We start from the raw sequence: 21758 nt of genomic DNA on the forward strand, positions 1-21758 counted from the left end.
TGAAGCCAGATAAAAGGACTTTTCAGAACAGCTAAAGGTTTTACTGGGGTTTTTTGTTGTTTTATTATTCCAATTACATGTGAAGCCAGATAAGGACTTTTCAGAACAGCTAAAGGTTTTACAATCACCTTCTGACAACAGTGAGAAACAGCAGCCACCCCAGGTGTAACGCTGGGCACCTCGTGTGCTCGTATATAAGATGTCTCCATGGGCAATCCCCGGTGTGATGGACTGAGATGTGAGCTGAGGTACAGAATCACCTCCTTGATTTGGCAAGGGTTTCTGGTACAGAGGAAAAAAAAGGCTACTGGTGTGAAAGAAGGACTGAATCCCTCACTAGGGTCCTGCTCTAGCAATGGAGTCACCTTCATAGAATTACTTGAAGCTTAATGCAGAAAAAAAATTAATAAATTTGAGCCAACCTGGGTTGCTTTTTTTTTTTTTTTTCATCAATAGAACTGGGAGCAGAGTTGGAAGAAGGCAGCGATATCAGCACATAAGCATGGAAAGTGGAATACCTAAGGTGTCCTAGAAGAGATTGCTATTCCCGGCACAGCTGAGGCCCTGGCAGCTTTGCAGAACACTTCAGGGTAGCGGCATCTTTTCATCTTTCTCCAAATGTACCTGAAAACTAGAAGCTTGCGATTGCCTTAGTGCTGGAAGGGGCTAGAATGCCCAAGTGTAAAATAACTTTGAAGTCTGAATTTCTGGTTCTCATCCTTCATCTTTTCTCTCAAACGTGAGTCTAAAACAGCCTTTGAGTAAGGGCACAAATTCTGCTAATGTAATTGAAGGGGTTTGTATAAAGGTTGTGCAGAGGGACAGATTGCTCAAGGCGGGGAAGTACATGGACATTCCTGCTGATGTCCAGATGCTCAGATGAAGGCTGATGGAAGATGGACAAAAAGACAGGTTCCCCAGGGCTGTAAATCACTGCAGTTCCCTTGTCTTCAAGGGAATTACTGATTTACACCTACTGAGGATCTGCTCTACGCAGTGATAATGTCTGAGACAGATAATAATGGCATTGCAGATGGATGCTGGGGCTATGAGAACAGAGTCTATGACAACCAGTAGCTTCTCTTGGGAGATGGCACTGGTCTGCTGTTGAAAAAAATAGGGATGCAAGTTGGCATTACTCTGGGAGCTGGTATTTTGGGCACTGTCGTCTAGGTACTAGGGTGCTATAGATGTATTTTTGATAGGAACACTGGCCACACCGAGGCATTAGTAGGGCCGTGGCTGGAGCTAATCAGCATAGCAGGAAGCTGGTGTCAGAACTGCTGGGACTTTCTTTATCTCGCCGTGGTAGAGGAAGGGGAAGGTCGTGGTGTAGCACTTGTCCCTGTCGTAGGTGTAGCAGGTCTCAGGCTCGTCGCAGAAGTTGCTCTGCTGGGCCTGGTACACCTCACCACCCAGCTCCACTTCCACGGGATCGCATTTTCTGCACCTAGAAGAGATGGAGAATAGAGTAAGTAAGTGGAAAGATTCCCCTGGTAAACCCCAAATCTTCCTTGCTGATCCCCAGATGTAGCTAGGAGAGTACTCTGGCCCTTCTGGGTTTTACACAGGAACTCCCAGCCAGGCTCTTTTAGTGTTGTCAAACTGCTACTGGCAAAACTGGTCCCCAAAAGAGAGGGTTAAACAGGCAATGTGTAATTTGCTGATATTTTAGACATTTGAGAGACATCTAGATGTCTCCGTGAACAGGAGTCAGAATGAAACATTCCCACTAAATGTGAGACCTTTTTATGTGAATTAATCACAGAGATAATTTCTCGGCTTGCAACAGAATATGAGAGCTACGCTCTGGGAAGAGTTTCCTCCATGACCCTGCCTCACCTTCTCTACTGGCTTTCAAGCATGGTTTTGAGCTGCTGTGGGCAATCCTGCAGGGGAGGTCAGGGCTTAGGAAATGAACTTAGTCAATAAAATTACTTACAGTTCAGTCATGCGGTAGACAAAAGTGGTTCTGAGTGGGGACAGGGGGTCAGAGATGTTCTCCCGAGCCTTCAGGGGGACTCTGCAAAGGAGGGAAGAGAAGCACTCTCATGAAAACTGCTTATTAAACAGGAGACTACTCTGCTGTGAACATTTCTCAGCTCTTATATTATTCTCCAGGTTATTTCCATTCTGACCCTTCTCCGTAGCAGAGCCCAGGAACAGCAGATCTTGGCCCTTCTGTGCCCCCGAAGGTAACAACCCTCCCCAAAAGGACTGAAAGTGCCACTTCCAAGGTGACAGTGCTGGTAATCTTTGTCTTTTTTAAAACTTAACAGCAGAGCCCAGGAACACAGATCTTGGCCCTTCTGTGCCCCCGAAGGTAACAACCCTCCCCAAAAGGACTGAAAGTGCCACTTCCAAGGTGACAGTGCTGGTAATCTTTGTCTTTTTTAAAACTCTGAGCTGGCAGGTGCCTGAGACACTTGCAAGATGTAGACAGAGATGTTTAATTAGTGTTTCTCCTGGTGTGAGCTCTGCCAGAGCTCCTGCAGCCCTGAGTCCGTTTTTCCAAGAGAGACACACACAGTTCTGTAAGATTTGTATGAACAAAGAGGACACAATCCTACTCTTGAACTGAGATCTGCCTCATAGGATTAACCCTTTCTGATAGTTTAGGCATTAATTAGTTTCCCCAGCCTATAAGATAGCAGTCTTGGCTTGCTAACAGATTGGTAGATGAGTCCGGTGTCATGGACCCAGTTTGGTTTCAGATTAGATCAACAGTAGAAATGTTATGCTCAACTTTCCCAGCCTATTTTGTAAAGGACCACTTAAAAACATGGAGATGCTTTAAGTTGGTAGATGAGTCTGGTGTCATGGACCCAGTTTGGTTACAGATTAGATCAATGTTACACTTGACTTCCCCAGCCTATTTTGTAAAGTTACCACTGGACCACTTAAAAACATGGAGATGCTTTAAGTATCTGAAGGGACAGACACCAGAAAACTTCACGTGAGCTAGAAAAGCATGAAGCAAAAGGGAAATATTCCAGGAGAGCACACAGAGCAGCCCACGGGGAAAAAACAGTTTTCTTCATCAATGCCAGGAAGTGGGAAATAATGTAAAGAAAAAGGAACTCCTATAACACTTCACCTCCTTTTCCCCATCTAATACTCGTCTGCCACTTACAGGATGCGTATGTTTCTCTCCAGGACTTCTTCATTGGGATTGTCCTTGGAGGGGACGAACCTTGAGGTCACCGTCACGCACTGACACTTGTTGTTGACCAGCACGTACTCATCGTTGTCAGAGTTCCGGGGATAACCTGCAAGCACAGGACACACAGTCCCACAGTCAACAAGGAAAAACCTCAACACCTGCTCTAACAGAAAGCCAAGTGAGGAGAACGCCAAGGGAGGGACAAAAATGAAATCTCTCCTGAAATGGGCAGAAATTCCCCTCGCAAGCCTGGAGCTACACTACTCTAGCAGCCCAAACCCTAGTTTGGATCTGGCCTCTAAATGGATGTCTCTGACCTGGCCAGTGTGGCAGATGTGACAGTTTTCCTTGTGTGGTGTGTGGTCCTTCAGGTCCCTGAGGGATCAGAAGCCAAAAAAGCTCTACAGGACCCAGCAAGAAGGCAGCCCGGTGACCTGGCAGCAGAAGGTAAGTGGCCCTTATAGTAACTGAAGCTTGCAGGGAAAACTCCAGTCCTGATTCTTTGGTCTTCTGTCCATTCTGAAGTTGAGTTTGGCAGCTGAGGACCTCACTCAAATAGAGAAGAACTGTTCTTCATTGGGATTGTCCTTGGAGGGGACGAACCTTGAGGTCACCGTCACGCACTGACACTTGTTGTTGACCAGCACGTACTCATCGTTGTCAGAGTTCCGGGGATAACCTGCAAGCACAGGACACACAGTCCCACAGTCAACAAGGAAAAACCTCAAAACCTGCTCTAACAGAAAGCCAAGTGATGAGATGAAATTTCTCCTGAAATGGGAAGAAATTCCCCTCGCAAGCCTGGAGCTACACTACTGTAGCAGCCCAAACCCTAGTTTGGATCTGGCCTCTAACTGGATGTCTCTGACCTGGCCAGTGTGGCAGATGTGACAGTTTTCCTTGTGTGGTGTGTGGTCCTTCAGGTCCCTGAGGGATCAGAAGCCAAAAAAGCTCTACAGGACCCAGCAAGAAGGCAGCCCGGTGACCTGGCAGCAGAAGGTAAGTGGCCCTTATAGTAACTGAAGCTTGCAGGGAAAACTCCAGTCCTGATTCTTTGGTCTTCTGTCCATTCTGAAGTTGAGTTTGGCAGCTGAGGACCTCACTCAAATAGAGAAGAACTGGAGTGGCTACATCTCCTGTACTTTTAGCATGTTACTCAGTATGAAACTGGGTCAAAACAGAGTAAAACAGCCCATCTGTCCCCCAGAGGCTTTTTGAATGTTCCCGGTGGCATGCACCGCCTACTCACTGTGCAAGTAGATGGATTTGAAATAGCTTGATAGATCTGAAATTTGAAAATTGTTCTTTGCTAGTTGGTTTTCCCCAACCCAGAGCCTCTAATCTCTTCACCTGTAACAAGCTTTTATACGCACGCACAGTCACACCTTTCTTAACTAGTTGTTTTTACATCCCTCTGGGTTTCTAAATGCTGCTAAAATCAAGTTCACAGCCCCTGCTTTGCAGCATCACTCTTCCCACAGCACCTTCAGCCTGCTTAGAGGTACCAAACCCAGGGATCCAGGAGCAGCACATCGACTCTGAGTTGTGCTGCAAATTTGTTGATTTTTAGCTGCTTAATTGTCACATAAAGCTGTCTGCAAGACCAAAGAAAGACAGTATTGATTGCCAGAGCCCTTAAATATCTATTCCATACAATGTACTTAAAATAGCATTCCAGACTTTCTACCTAAGGCTTCTTGGAACACCCTTTCTGCCCCTACAGTATGCTGGTCTCATCTACTTCCACTCCACTGGAGAGTTGCTGAGATCCTTACAGGCCCCATAACTGGGAAAAAAAAGGCACCAAACTATGTAAAATGGTGCCCTACAATTCACCTGCTGGTTTCAAACGCTGTTTCTGTGACAACTGCCAGCAGAATACCTTCTGGACCAGGTTCACTGTGAAGTTTCTTGATCAGGAAGGAAATTACTTTGCTCCCTTGCTTGGGGCAGTGGAGGAAGCGACCACAGGTCCATAGATCTTGCCCTTTTTTCTGCCTCTTCAGTCTCTGCCTCCTTAAATCTTGGTCTTTCTTTTTTCTTATAGAAATTCTCTGGCTTCTTGTCTTTCACATACAGTTTCCTCCAATGTCTGTCACTGTCTTCTATGTAACATTGAGTGCAATTCTTTCTAAGCCCTTAATCCAAAGCCAATATTCAAGTCAGATCCTATTTGCTTCGGGATTTGTCCCAGAACCTTTGGGAGGAGGCTTTAATTCATCTTATAAAATTACATACTCTTTTATGAATCTGCAGGGGGTTTTCTGACTGTACTCCAAAAATATTGTCCTGATTTAATTCCTTGTGTAATACTCTTGGCTTCATTAACCATAAAATTTCCAGGTACTAAATTATTATTTTTTTTAAAGTAAAATTAGAAAGCTGCAAAAAAAAAGTTTTATCAGCGATATTTCCACGTATCACCCAGTCAAGTCCCTTTGGGGAGAAGGTAGTTAAATACAAAATTCTCTAACCCCCTTCTAAAAGTCTGCAGCTTGGATTTTCTGGCGCGTGATTTGCTGAAAATGGTGTTCCCTCCCTCCTCAACACTCAGATTATTTTGACAAAATTTCTCATCTTCCACTGTGGGGTTGTCCCGTGAACCACTGTGAAGCCCAACGAACCCCAGCTGCAGCAAACACCTTCCAAAAATAGCTGTTCAAACTCTGCTGCAGGTGCAAGGGGCTACTTTAATAAAGCAGGAAGAGGCTCAATTAGCCCCAAAATGCATTCATTTCAATCTAATTAGTAAAAACAACACTCTTGTAGGTGCATGTAACTCAAATTTTACTTCCCCTCTAAGCTGCTTATGTGCATATATATATATATATTAAGCTATGCATGATTGGGGAAAACTGGAGTGGGCTCTGTGTTGAACTGACACAGTATTTCTCAACGTTTTCTGCCTTTTCAGCTCAGGGATTATACAGCTGGTTGTTTTTCAGAGGAAGCAGGACTTTTCCAAGGACCTGCCTCAGTCTACATCAAGAGTCTCCAAGAAATTCAGCGGAGTTACACGATAAACTCCAGTTTAATCAGAAATAAGTTGGCCGTAGGTTACCAGGAAGATGTTTAGAAGCCTTGAAATCTAGCAGGTAAGAGCCTTGCGAGCTTCCGAGCACAGCAGAAAAGCAAGCGTGCCTGTTTGTGGCTTGTTGCTTCAGAAAACTGATCAAAAATGGCTAAAGTCTTAAATTTGCAGTTTAAATTTGCCTCCAGGCAGCAATTAAAACCACAGGGCTCTGTGGTGCAGAAAGACACTGAGGTGTCCGAGCACCACTGAAGTGTGACAGCTTGAGCAAGCTTTGAGGTTCCTTCTTTTTTTTTTTTTTTGGCTGTTAAAATAATTAATGGCCAATTAACGCAACCCCCGTCACTGGTATCTGAAGCCGTTTTCCTCGCTCTTCATTTCTCACCTACCTGCCACCAGGATGAAGCCCAAGGAGACGGCCAAGGCCACGCACAGCAACAAAGAGCTCCTCATCTTGCCTTCCCTTCTTTTGAAGAACGCCAGCGGAGAGCTGGTGCCTGCCTATAAGGGTGTGTGCAAATGATACAGCTCTTTGTTTCCTAAAATAAACAGCCCGGCACCGACAGGGTGGAAAATGTGGCCAGGGACTGAAACCAGGCAGGTTTGGTGCACAGAGACCTCTGGCTTTCAGAGGTGAAGGGGGGGCAGGAGGGGGTTGCACTCTTACTGTGCGTTTTTACTCTGTTCATCACCAACAAGCAATAAAGGGAGTGCAAAACCATCCTGACCCTTAAGGGACAGCTTGGGATCAGGGACAGTGGCCCTCTCCCACCTGGAGACAAGGAGTGTAAGGGATGAAAGTATCCAGGGAGCCCACAGTCCCAGCTCTGGCTCCTAGTTTTGAGAAATCAGACTTAAAGATCATTCAACTCGCATCATAAAAACACCTCAGGCTTCGCAGTCAGATTCCCATTTGCACCAGGTTCTCTGCAAACCTGTATCAAAGGGCTCGACCTGCCCCCAAAGAGCTGGCAGTCAAAGCAGAGGAGGTGAGAGAGGGGAGGGGTAAAAGAAGCATAAAGCAACAGCAAAAGCAAAGCTGAATTTGCTTTTTTGAATTTTTGCTCTGCCCGCTCCGTGGAGGGATTTCTTTCCTTAGGAAAAAGGGCTCTGTGGGATTTGTGGTCCATGAAAGGCTGAGTCAGGTCCCAGGAGAACTTGTCTGGGCAAGGAGACTTTTCCTGAAGGAGGGAAGTACTGGAGAGGACCCGGGGGGGAGGTGGTGGGTTTGTCCCAGATTTGGGATCACTTGTGTAATGCTGAAAAACAAACATTGCAGTGTAACCTGCAATGACCAGAGCTGTCTCTGTAGCACATAGACTCATGGAATGGTTTGGGTTGGAAGGGACCTTAAAGCCCCCCCAGTGCCACCCCCTGCCCTGGGCAGGGACACCTCCCATCACACCAGGTTGCTCCAAGCCCCCTCCAACCTGCCCTTGAACCCCTCCAGGGATGGGGCAGCCACAGCTTCTCTGCCCAACCTGGGCCAGGCTCTCACCACCCTCACACCAAACAAGTTCTTCCCCACATCTCAGCTCCATCTCCCCTCTTGCAGGGTCAAACCCTTCCCCCTCCTCCTAGGGCTCCCCTCCCTCATCCAGAGTCCTTCCCCAGCTTTCCTGGCGCCCCTTGAGGGATTGAAATATCTATGTGTCTTGCACAGAAAAGGCCACTTTTTAAATATGTATGTGTCTTGCACAGAAAAGGCCACTTTTTAAGGGAAGCCCAGCCTTAATAGCACTTTTTTTCGCAAGGGCCTCCAAACACCTACATCAAGACAAAAGGGGAGGCCCGTTCTTGGCCCAGGGATACTGTATCAGTGTAGCCTGAATTTCTGCTGCCTTCTCTCAGTTAACACGAGCAGCACGTGGTAAATGTCCCAGTGTTCTCCAGCTTTTGCTCGGGCAGGGGAGGAGCAGCCCTGTGACCAGCTACAGCCTTTTCACATGGCCCATGTGCGACCCTTGGTTCCTCAGGGCTGGTGGCTCTTGCCAGGCTCTCACGAGGCTAAAGCCACCAGGCATCCCAGTTCCTGACAGAACTCCCTGCCACCTTTACAGGCTGTCTTCCCAGACCTTGCTGGCTGGGTCCTTAACCCCAGAGCTGTGCGAAGACCCCAAAAATCAGTGTTCTGAGCTTTTTCTCCTACTGCGAACCCCTCACACCCCAGCTGGATGATGCAAGGAGCTGTTGTGTTGCATCAGCAGCGCTCACACGCAAGGTTTCTCCTCGAAGGGATGAAGGGTGCAAGCCCAGCTCCCAGCAGGGTGTCAGCTGATGCCACAGTTCTCCTTCACTAACCTTGTTTGTACAAACCTCCATCTTTAGTGGGGGCAAAATTTGGGTTTGGTTCCTTCCCCCCCTCCCCAGAAGGTATTGCCTACAGGGGTCTTTTTGTGGAGCTCTCTTCTGAAACAGCAGCGAGGTGTTCCCTGCACCCCATCGTTTGCACAAGGTTAAAAATAAACCTGTCTGACCATGGGGCAGTAGGGGTGTCTGTCTAAAGCACAATTTTTTGTAACAAAATAGGAGTTTTTTTAGAAGGGAGGGGTGTAGGCAGCAGAATAAAGCACGAGCCAAAGAGGCTGGTTCTGGTCTCTTCTGCCAAACTGCTGTGAAAAAAACACGGCGCTGGTGAAATCCAAGCAAAGGCACCCGTGAGTGTCTTCAAAACTGAAGGGAGAGACCGAGCAGAAGCATATTCTGTGCGATTCTGTTGATTTCGGTGGTTTTCCCTGCCTGCTGGTGCTCAGCACGTCTGACTTTCGGTTGCTAAATCGACACATCTGCCTACGGTCCCTTCGGTCGGGACCTGGTGCCTCAAAAGCTATTTTCAGCCCCATTCAGCCACCTGCGTGTCTCTGAGGATTTCCATCTAGAATGGCAAGCTCTTCAGGGGAAGATTTGTTTTATGGGCTGTTGCTTTTACGGACTATCCCCTTTTTTACTGTTGAATTACCACAGATTCAATCACTGAATGATGTGGGGTTGGAAGGGACCTCTGGAGATCATCTCCTCCAACCCCCTGCCACAGCAGGGTCACCCACAGCAGGTCCCACAGGAACGGGTCCAGGAGGGTTTGGAATGTCTCCAGAGAAGGAGACTCCACCACCTCTCTGGGCAGCCTCTGCCAGGGCTCTGCCACCCTCACACCAAACAAGTTCCTCCTCATGTTGACATGGAACTTCTTATGTTCATGTTTGTGCTCATTCCCTCTTGTCCTGTCCCTGGGCACCACTGAGAAAAGCCTGGCCCCATCCTCCTGACACCCACCCTTGAAGGATTTATAGGTGTTGATCAGATCCCCCCTCAGTCTTCTCTTCTCCAGACTCAAAAGACCCAAGTCCCTCAGCCTTTGCTCAGCAGAGATGTTCTAGTCCCCTCATCATCTTTGTAGCCCTCTGCTGTCCCCTCTCCAGCAGTTCCCTGTCCTTAATGTCCTTCTGTACCAGAAAATTATCTGGGGAAGCTTATCACGAGGCAGAGGCTGGCAGAGGAATAATTTAGATTTTGAAAAGAAGTGGGACCAAGCCTTGTAGTCTCAGTCTCCTGGCACTTGTCCTCTGCCTCCAGTTGGCCCTGGAAGTGCTGAACCAGGATTTTCCAGGCAAGAAGCTGGGTAGGTGCCTGGGTGAAATGAGACAAAATAAGTTGTTTACTGCAAAATGGTGTGGTTTGGCTTGAGAAATTCCTAATAATTGGATGAACTCACTCACGTTGGAGGCCATCTCCAGCTTCAGCAGAAGTGAATGACGTTTTCAGCAAGTCCTGGAGGAGCTTCAAATGTCTGTAGATGCCATTTCTTTCCCGCTCTTAGAAATTACCCTTGGATGCAGAGACAACGTGTCCATTCCTTTTAAATCACTGAGAGTCTAAGTGGAAGTTGGTCTGGTTTAAGGCTCTGAATTTTGATGGACTTAAAAAATTAAAAGAAAAAAAAGAGGGCGCTACATTGTGAGGGCAGTTGGATGGAAACCCTCAGGGTCAGGGACACACTGAACACCTGGGTTTCTGTTAAGTCATGCTTGCAAAAATCATCCAGAATTTTAACCACGCAAAAATTGGCCGCAGAGTTCTCTGGATGGACTTTGCCCAAAAAAACAGTAGGATTAAGCAGAAAAATTACAAAGCCTGATCAGCAGAGATGGAAGTGGGTGTAGAGAGGTTGGGGTTGGTCTCTTCTCCCAAGGAACAGGCCATGGGACAAGAGGAAACGGCCTCAAGTTGCACCAGGAGAGGTTCAGATTGGAGATTAGGAAAAATTTTGGCACAGAAAGGGTTATGAAGCCTTGGAATGGGCTGCCCAGGGAAGGGGTTGAGGCACCATCCCTGGAGGGATTTAAAAGCCGGGTTGACATAGTGCTGAGGGACATGGGTTAGTGATGGGTTTTATCAGAGTTGATGGTTGGACTTGATGATCTGAAAGGTCCCTTCCAACCTGGACAATTCTACGATTCTCTGACAGCTGTATTTCAGTGGGCAATTACTATAAAGTGAGAGTTGCTACCGAGGTGTGGCTAACAAGTGAATGCTTGTCATTGTCCTCCAAAACCAAGTTATTCTTGTTTCTTTCTCTCTCATACAGGTCTGTACCTGACAACTGGCACGGATGGATTGGGAAAAAGCGTCATCGTCTGAAGCGAAAGACATCTTTGGTGAAAGAACAGATATGGTGAAAAAATGGTGAAAGAGTCAGAGGTTGCAGCTGCTGGTAAGCCCTAGTTTTGGCAGAGTTTTCATGCAGTTCCTGGGGCCACATAGATGCTGGCACATGATTAATGCTAAAGGTGTTCAACTGGGTCCTGCGCTGGGGTCCCACCACCCCCATGGATGCTCCAGGCTGGGGAAAGAGTGGCTGGAAAAGAACCTCGGGGTGTTGGTCGACAGAGAGCTGAATGCAAGCCAGCAGAATGCTCAGGTGGCCAGGAAGGCCACCAGCATGGCCTGTGTCAGGAAGAGTGTGACCAGCAGGACTGGGGCAGTGATTGCCCCCCTGTACTGGGCACTGGTCAGGCCCCACCTCGAGGGCTGGGTCCAGTTTTGGGCCCCTCACCACAAAAAAGACAGTGAGGGGCTGGAGCAGGTGAGGGGTCTGGAGCACAAGTCTTGTGAAGAGAGGCTGAGGGAGCTGGGGGTGTTCAGCCTGGAGAAAAGGAGGCTGAGGGGAGACCTTTTCCCTCTCTCCAACTCCCTGAAAGGAGGGTGTAGCCAGGGGGGGTCGGTCTCTTCTCCCAAGGAACAGGCGATGGGACAAGAGGAAATGGCCTCAAGTTGCCCCAGGGGAGGTTTAGGATGGATATTAGGAAAAATTTCTACACCTAAGGGGTTGTCAAGCCTTGGACCAGGCTGCCCAGGGCAGTGGTGGAGTCCCCATCCCTGGAGGGATTTAAAAGCCGGGCAGACGTGGTGCTGAGGGACATGGGTTAGTGATGGGTTTGTCAGTGTTGGGTTGATGGTTGGACTCAATGATCTGAAAGGTCCCTTCCAACCAAGACCATTCCATGATTCCATGGAAAACTTTGACCCAAGAGGTGACTACATGGAGAAGCTGAGCATGTCAGAAAAAAAAAAAAAAGGTTCAGAAGTGAGCCCAGAATCCAAACGAACCACCAAAAAGGCAGCAAAGTTGTTCACCCCCCTCCGTTTCAGTTAACCTTAATATTTGCTTGACGTGGTTTTTTTCCAGAAGAGGGTGGACAGGAGAATTTATAAATAAAACTGCACCTGTTTCTGTGGTAAGAAAGGAACACCTGTGCTTGTTCTAGGCACGGCTCCTCCCACCAGGACCTGGGGCTGCTGAATTTATCTGGGTTTCTGGGTTCCTGAGCTGGGACCCCCAGAGCAGGGGAAGGGGAAGCAGCAGTGGCCTGAAGGCTGATCCCCCAGGGATTTGCTGGAGCTGCCCGTGTCCCTGCGAAGATGTGATTTCACAGAATGCTATGGGGTTGGAAGGGACCTCTGGAGATCATCTCCTCCAACCCCCTGCCACAGCAGGGTCACCCACAGCAGGTCCCACAGGAACGTGTCCAGCCGGGTTTGGAATGTCTCCAGAGAAGGAGACTCCACCACCTCTCTGGGCAGCCTCTGCCAGGGCTCTGCCACACTCACACCAAACAAGTTCCTCCTCATGTTGACACGGAACTTCCCCTGTTCCAGTTTGTGCCCGTTCCCTCTTGTCCCGTCCCTGGGCACCACTGAGAAAAGCCTGGCCCCATCCTCCTGACACCCACCCTTGAAGGATTTACAGGCCTTGATCAGATCCCCCCTCAGCCTTCTCTTCTCCAGACTAAACAGACCCAAGTCCCTCAGCTTTTGCTCAGCAGAGAGATGCTCCTCATCATCTCCGTAGCCCTCTGTGGGAGAGAAGGGTCAGGAATGAATATATACCCCTCAGATGTGCCCAGGGGGTTTCTCAAACGCTTCTTTTTCCTCCCTGAAAGCGGGCTCTGGCGGTGGGGAACTGACCCACGGGGAGTTTCGGTGATCAGAAGCTCTCCCCGCAGGTCCGCGTCCTCTTGAAAAGCTACTATGACAAGAAGGAGGACAAGTTGAGGAAAGAGAAGAAGTTCGCCGTCTTCCTCCCGCTGGAGGTTAAGAAGAAGAAGGCCAAACGGGCTCCTGCGCTCGCCAACGGCCGGGGGGCGGCTGAGGAACCCTCGGATGAGTCGGACCTGGATGAAGAAGCTGCCTTGAAATATTATAAGGTGATGGAGGAGAAATTGAAACTCAAGAGGAAGAGAAATGAAGACCACGAGGGGCTTGAAGAAGAAGAAGAAGAAGCGTTGGAAGGCGAGGACCCCGGTAAGAAGAGAGGTGTGACCTACCAGATGATCAAGAACAAAGGCCTCACGCCCAGAAGGAAGAAGATCGATCGCAACCCCAGGGTCAAGCACCGGGAGAAGTTCCGACGAGCCAAGATCCGCCGCAAGGGCCAGGTGCGGGAAGTGCGGCGGGAGCTGGAGAGATACTCCGGGGAGCACTCGGGCATCCGCGCCGGGGTCAAGAAGAGCAGGAAACTGCAATGAGACTTATTTATCTCTCTTTCCGAGAGCTGCCCGTAGCACTACGGAGTCCAATAAATTTTTTTATAAAAGATACTGTGGTTTTTATCCTTAAGAAAAGTGGGGCTGGGGGTGGTATTTGGTTGTTTTTTGTTTTTTTCAGGTGATGCTTTTCAGGAGGTGCCACCTGTAAGAGTTGCACAGGGCCTTTTCCTCGCCCGGAGCTGCAGAATGAGATACACGTGATTATGGTGTTTTCTCTAATTCTTGTTCTGCTTAACCCCTTGTGTTCATGCATTTAAGAACTAACTGCTTTTAGGCTCGCTTAAACCTTTGTAATTTTGTAATTCAGCAGAAAGATCGTATTTAAATCCCATGAGGCCTGAGGTGCTGTTTCCCCTCCTGATTTCAGTGAGAAGTGAAGGAAGGACTTTGCTGGATTTCAGAGTTATTTAAAATATCTGTGATAAATACACTGGCTTCATCCATGAGAAATGTGTTAACTTGTCTGCTGTTACAGGTGTAATGTAGCATTGATACAGGATTAACAGGTAAGAGACAAGGTTGTCTTCAGTTTGAAGGTAAAATTTCAAATTATTTTGATTATTTCCATGCCTTCTGGTTGGGATACCTGGGCTCCCTAGTTCCAGAAGGACAGGGAACTGCTGGAGAGGGGACAGCAAAGGGCTACAAAGATGCTGAGGGGCCTGGAGCATCTCTCTGCTGAGGAAAGGCTGAGGGACTTGGGTCTGTTTAGTCTGGAGAAGAGAAGGCTGAGGGGGGATCTGATCAACACCTATAAATCCTTCCAGGGTGGGTGTCAGGAGGATGGGGCCAGGCTTTTCTCAGTGGTGCCCAGGGACAGGACAAGAGGGAACGGGCACAAACTTGGACATAGGAAGTTCCATCTGAACATGAGGAGGAACTTGTTTGCTGTGAGGGTGGCAGAGCCCTGGCAGAGGCTGCCCAGAGAGGTGGTGGAGTCTCCTTCTCTGGAGACATTCCAAACCCTCCTGGCCACATTCCTGTGGGACCTGCTGTGGGTGACCCTGCTGTGGCAGGGGGTTGGAGGAGATGATCTCCAGAGCTCCCTTCCAACCCCACATCTCTGTGATTCTGTGAAACACAGTTAACCCCACACTGAAGTTCTCGCTGGAAGTGGCCAGTTCCCGTTCAGGCTGTAAAGGAGGAAATGCTGATTAATTATTATTAAAAGTTTAACAAACAGTGTCTCGGGTAAGACCTGTGTCTGGGACAGGTTTTGGGGAGCCCACGCCTTGATTTAGGTACTGGTAACATCTGAAAAGTACCTCTGTGTTTCCCATGGGACATCACTGCAGGGGAATAATTACCTTGTCAGTAAATGCTATTTCATGTTAGGGCATCCCTAGTTGCATCTAGGTGATTGGTTTGGGCTATTTTTTGGTTCTTTTGGGTGTTTTTTGGCGTGGTAGTCTTGGGGGAAGCCCAGAGTTGTTGAAGCTGTGACAGGCTGAATGCTGTGATTATGTGATTATGGTATTTTCTCTAATTCTTGTTCTGCCTAACCCCTTGTGTTCATGCATTTAAAAACTAACTGCTTTTAGGCTTGCTTAAACCTTTTTAATTTTGTAATTCAGCAGAAAGATCGTATTTAAATCCCATGAGGCCTGAGGTGCTGTTTCCTCTCCTGAGTTCAGTGAGAAGTGAAGGAAGGACTTTGCTGGATTTCAGAGTTATTTAAAATATCTGTGATAAATACACTGGCTTCATCCATGAGAAATGTGTTAACTTGTCTGCTGTTACAGGTGTAACATAGCATTGATACAGGATTAACAGGTAAGAGACAAGTTGTCTTCAGTTTGAAGGTAAAATTTCAAATTATTTTGATTATTTCTGTGCCTTCTGGTGGGGAAACCTGGGCTCCCCAGCTCAAGAAGGACAGGGAACTGCTGGAGAGGGGACAGCAAAGGGCTACAAAGATGACCAAGGGACTGGAGCATCTCTCTGCTGAGGAAAGGCTGAGGGACTTGGGTCTGTTTAGTCTGGAGAAGAGAAGGCTGAGGGGGGATCTGATCAACACCTATAAATCCTTCCAGGGTGGGTGTCAGGAGGATGGGGCCAGGCTTTTCTCAGTGGTGCCCAGGGACAGGACAAGAGGGAACGGGCACAAACTTGTTCCATCTAAAGCTCCATCTCAAGATGAGGAGGAACGTGTTTGCTGTGAGGGTGTTGGAGCCCTGGCAGAGGCTGCCCAGAGAGGTGGTGGAGTCTCCTTCTCTGGAGACATTCCAAACCCACCTGGACACGTTCCTGTGGGACCTGCTGTGGGTGACCCTGCTGTGGCAGGGGGTTGGAGGAGATGATCTCCAGAGCTCCCTTCCAACCCCACATCTCTGTGATTCTGTGAAACACAGTTAACCCCACACTGAAGTTCTCGCTGGAAGTGGCCAGTTCCCGTTCAGGCTGTAAAGGAGGAAATGCTGATTAATTATTATTAAAAGTTTAACAAACAGTGTCTCGGGTAAGACCTGTGTCTGGGACAGGTTTTGGGGAGCCCACGCCTTGATTTAGGTACTGGTAACATCTGAAAAGTACCTCTGTGTTTCCCATGGGACATCACTGCAGGGGAATAATTACCTTGTCAGTAAATGCTATTTCATGTTAGGGCATACCTAGTTGCATCTAGGTGGTTGGTTTGGGCTATTTTTTGGTTCTTTTGGGTGTTTTTTGGCGTGGTAGTCTTGGGGGAAGCCCAGAGTTGTTGAAGCTGTGACAGGCTGAATGCTGTGATCCAAACAAGGCACTCTGCTCCTTTTCCACAAGTGAGATGTGCTTCCATGGGCTGGGATTTAAACCTTTACACCCTGTTTCTGCCAGGAACATGCTGTTAATTGTGTCTGTGTTAATCTTCAAAGCTGATTATTGTTTTCCTACCTCCCCCTTTTAACAAACCTATGCTGGACAGATGGGAACAGAAGCAAGGAGGCTTTTTGTGGTCCTTAAATGTCCTGGATCCGTGGGATGCACAGTTAACCCGATGCTGAAGTTCTCGCTGGAAGTGGCCAGTTCCCATTCAGGCTGTAAAGGAGGAAATGCTGATTAATTGTTATTAAAAGTTTAACAAACAGTGTCTCGGGTAAGACCTGTGTCAGGGACAGGTTTTGGGGAGCCCACGCCTTGATTTAGGTACTGGTAACATCTGAAAGGTACCTCTGTGTTTCCCATGGGACATCACTGCAGGGGAATAATTACCTTGTCAGTAAATGCTATTTCATGTTAGGGCATCCCTAGTTGCATCTAGGTGATTGGTTTGGGCTATTTTTTGGTTCTTTTGGGTGTTTTTTGGCGTGGTAGTCTTGGGGGAAGCCCAGGGTTGTTGAAGCTGTGACAGGCTGAATGCTGTGATTCAAACAAGGCACTCCACTCCTTTTTCCACAAGTGAGATGTGCTTCCATGGGTTGGGATTTAAACCTTTACACCCTGTTTCTGCCAGGAACATGCTGTTAATTGTTGTCTATGTTAATCTTCAAAGCTGATTATTGTTTTCCTACCTCCCCCTTTTAACAAACCTATGCTGGACAGATGGGAACAGAAGCAAGGAGGCTTTTTGTGGTCCTTAAATGTCCTGGATCCGTGGGATGTGGAGCTGTTCATGGCGCTTTCAGAGGGGGTTCTGCTCTGGTTGGTAGAAGTACAGCACAAAATAGTGAAATTACCATTTCTACTTATTTTATTGGCCCTGCATTTGTTTGCCCCCTGCTGCTGACAGGCCAAACAGCAGTTAGATACTGCATAATGATGATGATGATAATAATAAATGCTATTAATAATTTAATATTAATAATAATATTAAATATTCCTCCACAGAAGCTACAAAACATTGGGAATTGGTCCCATCCATGAAATTGGGATCATGGAGGAGGCCACCACTGATAATGCCAAGCTACACTCCTGCGGCTTTGCCAAGAGGTCAGGGAAAGGTAATGGTGCTGGGGAAAGAAAAAAAGCAGCTTAAGTGCTTTTTCTGGGAAGGGATGGGGTTGTATAAGAGACATCACGTGGGATGTGGAAAATACCCAGCAGAGATGCCAAATGATCTCATTCCTCCAGCGTCCGCTCACCCGCCTTTCGCACTTTGGGCCGAAATGCCTGTCTTTTTTGTAGCTCTGTAGACGAACAGGAAAGATCCTTTGTGGTCCCCTTGAAAAGCTTTGGGCAAAGCCAAATCCTGGTGACTTCCACCTGAGCAGTAAATAAGGGAAATAAAATAGATGAGCGGGCTGTTTCCCCATGAAAAGATGGGATGAAGGCAGGAGGGAAGGCAGAATCACACTGAGTGAATCACAGAATGATGTGGGGTTGGAAGGGACCATCTCTGGAGATCATCTCCTCCAACCCCCTGCCACAGCAGGGTCACCCACAGCAGGTCCCACAGGAACGTGACCAGGAGGGTTTGGAATGTCTCCAGAGAAGGAGACTCCACCACCTCTCTGGGCAGCCTCTGCCAGGGCTCCAACACCCTCACAGCAAACACGTTCCTCCTCATCTTGAGATGGAGCTTTAGATGGAACAAGTTTGTGCCCGTTCCCTCTTGTCCTGTCCCTGGGCACCACTGAGAAAAGCCTGGCCCCATCCTCCTGACACCCACCCTTGAAAGATTTATAGGTGTTGATCAGATCCCCCCTCAGCCTTCTCTTCTCCAGACTAAACAGACTCAAGTCCCTCAGCCTTTCCTCAGCAGAGAGATGCTCCAGTCCCTTGGTCATCTTTGTAGCCTCTGCTGTCCCCTCTCCAGCAGTTCCCTGTCCTTCTGGAACTGGGGAGCCCAGAACTGGTCCCAGTGCTCCAGAAGTGGCCTCCCCAGGGCAGAGCAGAGGGGCAGGATGACCTCCCTGGACCTGGTGGTCACACTCCCCTTGATGCAGCCAGCAGATGGCACAGCGCCGCGCCAACCCCTCTAATGAAGATTAAACACGGCAATTACCTTCAGCTGGTTAGTTCCGAGATTGGAGGGAGCCATAAATAGCTCTTTCCCCGTTCGGTTTTAGGTGGGAGCGACCCCGGGATGGCTGTGGTGAAGGAGGGCTGACACCATGATGTTGCCCACGTGGAGATACATCTGCTGCCGCCTGAAATGTTGTCAGGGCTCTCCTAGTTCCTCAATATTCTGCCAGCGGCGGTTGGGACGCTGTTTTGCTCTCGCTAGCACAAATAGAAATTCAAAGGCTTCAGCTGTGAGATTCCTTAGATGGGTTAAAAGCGTCTGTTAAATGAGTTGCAACACCTTGCCCGGCTTCGGGGCAGCCCTGCAAAAAGCAGCCTCCAGAAACCCGTTGCCTTTCCAGCCTGGCTTTTGCAATTTTTATGTGAGATTGAGACAGAAAGCAAGCAGCAACAAAAGCAGCCTCCTGAAACCAGCTGATTTTCCAGCCTCGCTTTTTGCCGGTTTTTATGTGAGATGTAGAAAGAGAGAAAGCAGCGACACGCTTCAGCTCACCCTAAGCGTGCGGAGTGCAGGATATTCTTTTAAAAACTGGCAGATTGATGTCCTTTCGCCCTCCTCCCCCCCCTCCCGTTGTCAACGCTACCATGTTAATTGCCCTGCCTTAATGAGAAGCCTTTATTACTGCCTTCAGAAAGATCCTGCCCCATCCCTGGAAGTGTTTATGGCCGGGTTGGAGGGGGCTTGGAGCAACCTGGGCTGGTGGGAGGTGTCCCTGCCCAGGGCAGGAGGTTGGAACTCGATGATCTTTAAGGTCCCTTCCAACCCAAACCATTCTGTGATTCTACGATCACCTCGTTAGTGGTATTCCTGTTGGCATGGCCTCTCTGAAAGTTCTGTTACTGCTCTGGTAGTTCCTTATCGTTGAATGGGGAATATAGTTGGACCTTGTGTTGTCACCCCTGGTCAGAGGGATGGAAAATGCTGCTGTTCATGAGATCTCTCCCTCAGGAAGGTGAGGGGGGAGGCAGGAGATGGCGTCCCGCCTTCCCTTCACGGGGACCTTAAAGCAGGTTGGAGCCTGCCTTCCTCCTTTTAGGGTTAAAATCTGTGTTTTCCCCAGGTGGGCTCTGGTCCCGGGGGGGTGACTCCACACGCAGGGTGGGTGGGGGGACCTTCTGCCTCCTTCCTCCTGGTTTTGGGTAGGAAAAGACTCTGAAATACAGGCTGGGGAGGGCAGCTTTATTTGGAACGGCAGAGTTGGTGCTCGGAGGTGGCTTGTCTTTAGCTTGTGGGTTGGTTATTTTTTTGGACAGGGATGAAAAAAGCAAAGGTTAAGGGTTAAAACTTAAGGGTGTGAGGCTGGGGAGGGGTGGGAACCCCAAACCCACCAAAAACCTTTAGAAAACGGTGGGGGGGAAGATCCCCTCCGTATTCCCTGGAGCCCCTGCAGCCACAGGAGTGGGGTGACCCCTTTTTTGTCGGATTTCTGTGATCTTCCTTGGCGGGGGTGGCCCGGGCCGGGGGTGGGGGGGAGAAGCGACTCCCCCGGGGCCGGGCCGGGCCAGCGCCGTCGCCTCCGTAACGGCACCGCCGCTCTCCGCCGCAGGTAGGTGGCTGTGCCGGGATGGGGGGGTCCGGAGGGAAACCGGTGGGGGTTTCCCCGGGATAAGGAGCCACCGCCGTGTCCCCGTCCTCCTCGTGTGTGTGTGTCCCCCCTCACGCCGCCGCAGCGGGGGCGGAGGCCGGGCCGCGGCCCTGCTTCCCGGGCGGGGCGGGGCCCGGGGCGGCGATGGCGGAGGCGGAGCGGGCTCCTCTCCTCTCGCCGCTGGCGGAAAGTTCCCGGGACGGGGCCGGTGCGGAGCTATCCCCCGCTATGGAGCGGCGGGCCGAGCCCGGGGAGGCGGCGGCGGCGGTAGGAGGAGAAGAAGAGGAGGAGGAGGACGAGGCGCCTGTCTCGGCTCCTTTCTTCCTCCTCTACCCCGGCCATGGAGGCGCCGCCGCCGCGCCGCCCGGCGTGTGGAGACCCCCGGCAGCCCGCGGCGGGGCCACCCTGCCCGTGCTGGTGCTGAGCTACCCGGGGCCGGAGGGAAGCGGCGGTACCGGCGGCCGTGAGGACCTGAGGGGATCCTCCCCGGGGCGGCGGCGGCGGTTCGGGGCCTCCCGGGGTGTCGTGGCGGGGCTGAGGGCCGGGCTGCCCCCGCCTGAGGGAGGGAGGGAGGGAGGGAGGGAGCGAGCGGTGTGGGCCGGGGTTGTTCCCCTGAAAACGGGGTTGTTCTTCTGGGAATGGGGTTGTTTTCCTGGAAACGGGGTGTTCTCCCCTCAAAACTCGCCCCCCGAGCCGGCAGGAAGGGGGTGTGGGGGTGTGTGTGTCATGGCGGCTCCCCTGAGGGAAGGGGCTCCCCTGAGGGAAGGGGCTCCCCGTGTGTGAGGGAAGGGACAGCGGGTGACAGGGGTGCTGACCCTGCCATCCCGCAAAAAGAACAGCGTTATGGGGAGGTTTCCTCCTCTTTTTTGGGATAAGTGTGGTGCTCCCTGTGGAAGCCGCCCTCGGCTCAGGGTGAAGCTTCCTGAGGGAACCCAAGGTGATGGGAATGGTGTGCTGGCCCCTTGGGCAGGCTGAAGGCGGTGGCTGTGTGTGGGGGGTGTGTTTGGGTGGAAAATAGCTTTCTGCTCCCTGAGGTTCTTTGTAATGTTCTCCTGGTGCACTTGGGTAAGCTGGAGTAGAGAGTGAGTTGCACGTGCTTTAAAAACAAGCAAAACCTAAGTGTGTGGGTGCAGGTAGGAGAGATCTTTGCTTTTCCATCCATCCGTCTGGAAAATAGGCAGTGGCTTCATCTTCTGGGCTCAGGTCAAAGGTGTGGGCAACCTTTGGGTCATAGGGATACAAAGATGATGAGGGGCCTGGAGCATCTCTCTGCTGAGGAAAGGCTGAGGGACTTGGGTCTTTTGAGTCTGGAGAAGAGAAGGCTGAGGGGGGATCTGATCAACACCTATAAATCCTTCCAGGGTGGGTGTCAGGAGGATGGGGCCAGGCTTTTCTCAGTGGTGCCCTGTGACAGGATGAGAGGGAACGGGCACAAACTTGGACATAGGAAGTTCCATGTCAACATGAGGAGGAACTTGTTTGGTGTGAGGGTGGCAGAGCCCTGGCAGAGGCTGCCCAGAGAGGTGGTGGAGTCTCCTTCTCTGGAGACATTCCAAACCCTCCTGGACACGTTCCTGTGGGACCTGCTGTGGGTGCCCCTGCTGTGGCAGGGGGTTGGAGGAGATGATCTCTAGAGGTCCCTGCCAACCCCACAGCATTCTGTGATTCTGTTCTCCTGGTGCACTTGGGTAAGCTGGAGTAGCAAGAAGGAGTTGCACGTGCTTTAAAAAGAAACAAACACTAAGTGTGTGGGTGCAGGTTGGAGACATCTTCCCTTCTCCAACCATCTGTCTGGAAAATAGGCAGCGGCTTCATCTTCTGGGCTTGGGCCAAAGGTGTGGGTGACCAAGCTGGTTTGCCTTTGCTTTGTCTCCTCCTGCTTATGTCCCAGGTGAGCTCACACATTAGCTGATTATCTTCTTTTTTTTTTTTCCTGGTGTTCCATCTCTAAGCTAATGTACTTTTATTTAAGCCATTACTCAGCAGAGCTG

General features: G+C 49.9%; 2 protein-coding genes across 2 annotated transcripts in view; one reads left to right on the forward strand and one right to left on the reverse strand.

The window, feature by feature from the left end:
• Nucleotides 1–395: 395 nt before the first annotated feature.
• Nucleotides 396–6744, reverse strand: JCHAIN (joining chain of multimeric IgA and IgM). Its single transcript, XM_014938329.1, has 4 exons — nt 6584–6744; nt 3134–3269; nt 1943–2023; nt 396–1450 (listed from the first exon to the last, which is right to left on the reverse strand). The coding sequence occupies exons 1-4, from the start codon at nt 6645–6647 to the stop codon at nt 1249–1251; spliced, it is 483 nt and encodes a 160-aa protein (XP_014793815.1). The 5' UTR covers nt 6648–6744; the 3' UTR covers nt 396–1248.
• A 13005-nt stretch (nt 6745–19749) lies between these two features.
• Nucleotides 19750–21758, forward strand: part of RUFY3 (RUN and FYVE domain containing 3) — a 60049-nt gene continuing 58040 nt past the window's right edge. Inside the window, 1 exon segment of the mRNA XM_014938330.1 lies at nt 19750–20230. Coding sequence (XP_014793816.1) covers nt 19912–20230 — 319 coding nt within the window. The 5' untranslated portion in view covers nt 19750–19911.

Source organism: Calidris pugnax, unplaced genomic scaffold (assembly GCF_001431845.1).
Source record: "Calidris pugnax isolate Ruff unplaced genomic scaffold, ASM143184v1 scaffold72, whole genome shotgun sequence".
Classification (NCBI taxonomy): Eukaryota; Metazoa; Chordata; class Aves; order Charadriiformes; family Scolopacidae; genus Calidris; species Calidris pugnax.

Bases quoted from the DNA above. Each gene is read 5' to 3' on its own strand.
- JCHAIN (XM_014938329.1), bottom strand. From the start codon at position 6,647: ATGAGGAGCTCTTTGTTGCTGTGCGTGGCCTTGGCCGTCTCCTTGGGC. The intron at 2,024-3,133 runs GTAAGTGGCAGA...CCTCCTTTGCAG, and splicing joins GAGAGAAACATACGCATCCT to AGTCCCCCTGAAGGCTCGGG. The intron at 1,451-1,942 runs GTAAGTAATTTT...CATCTCTTCTAG, and splicing joins GTCTACCGCATGACTGAACT to GTGCAGAAAATGCGATCCCG.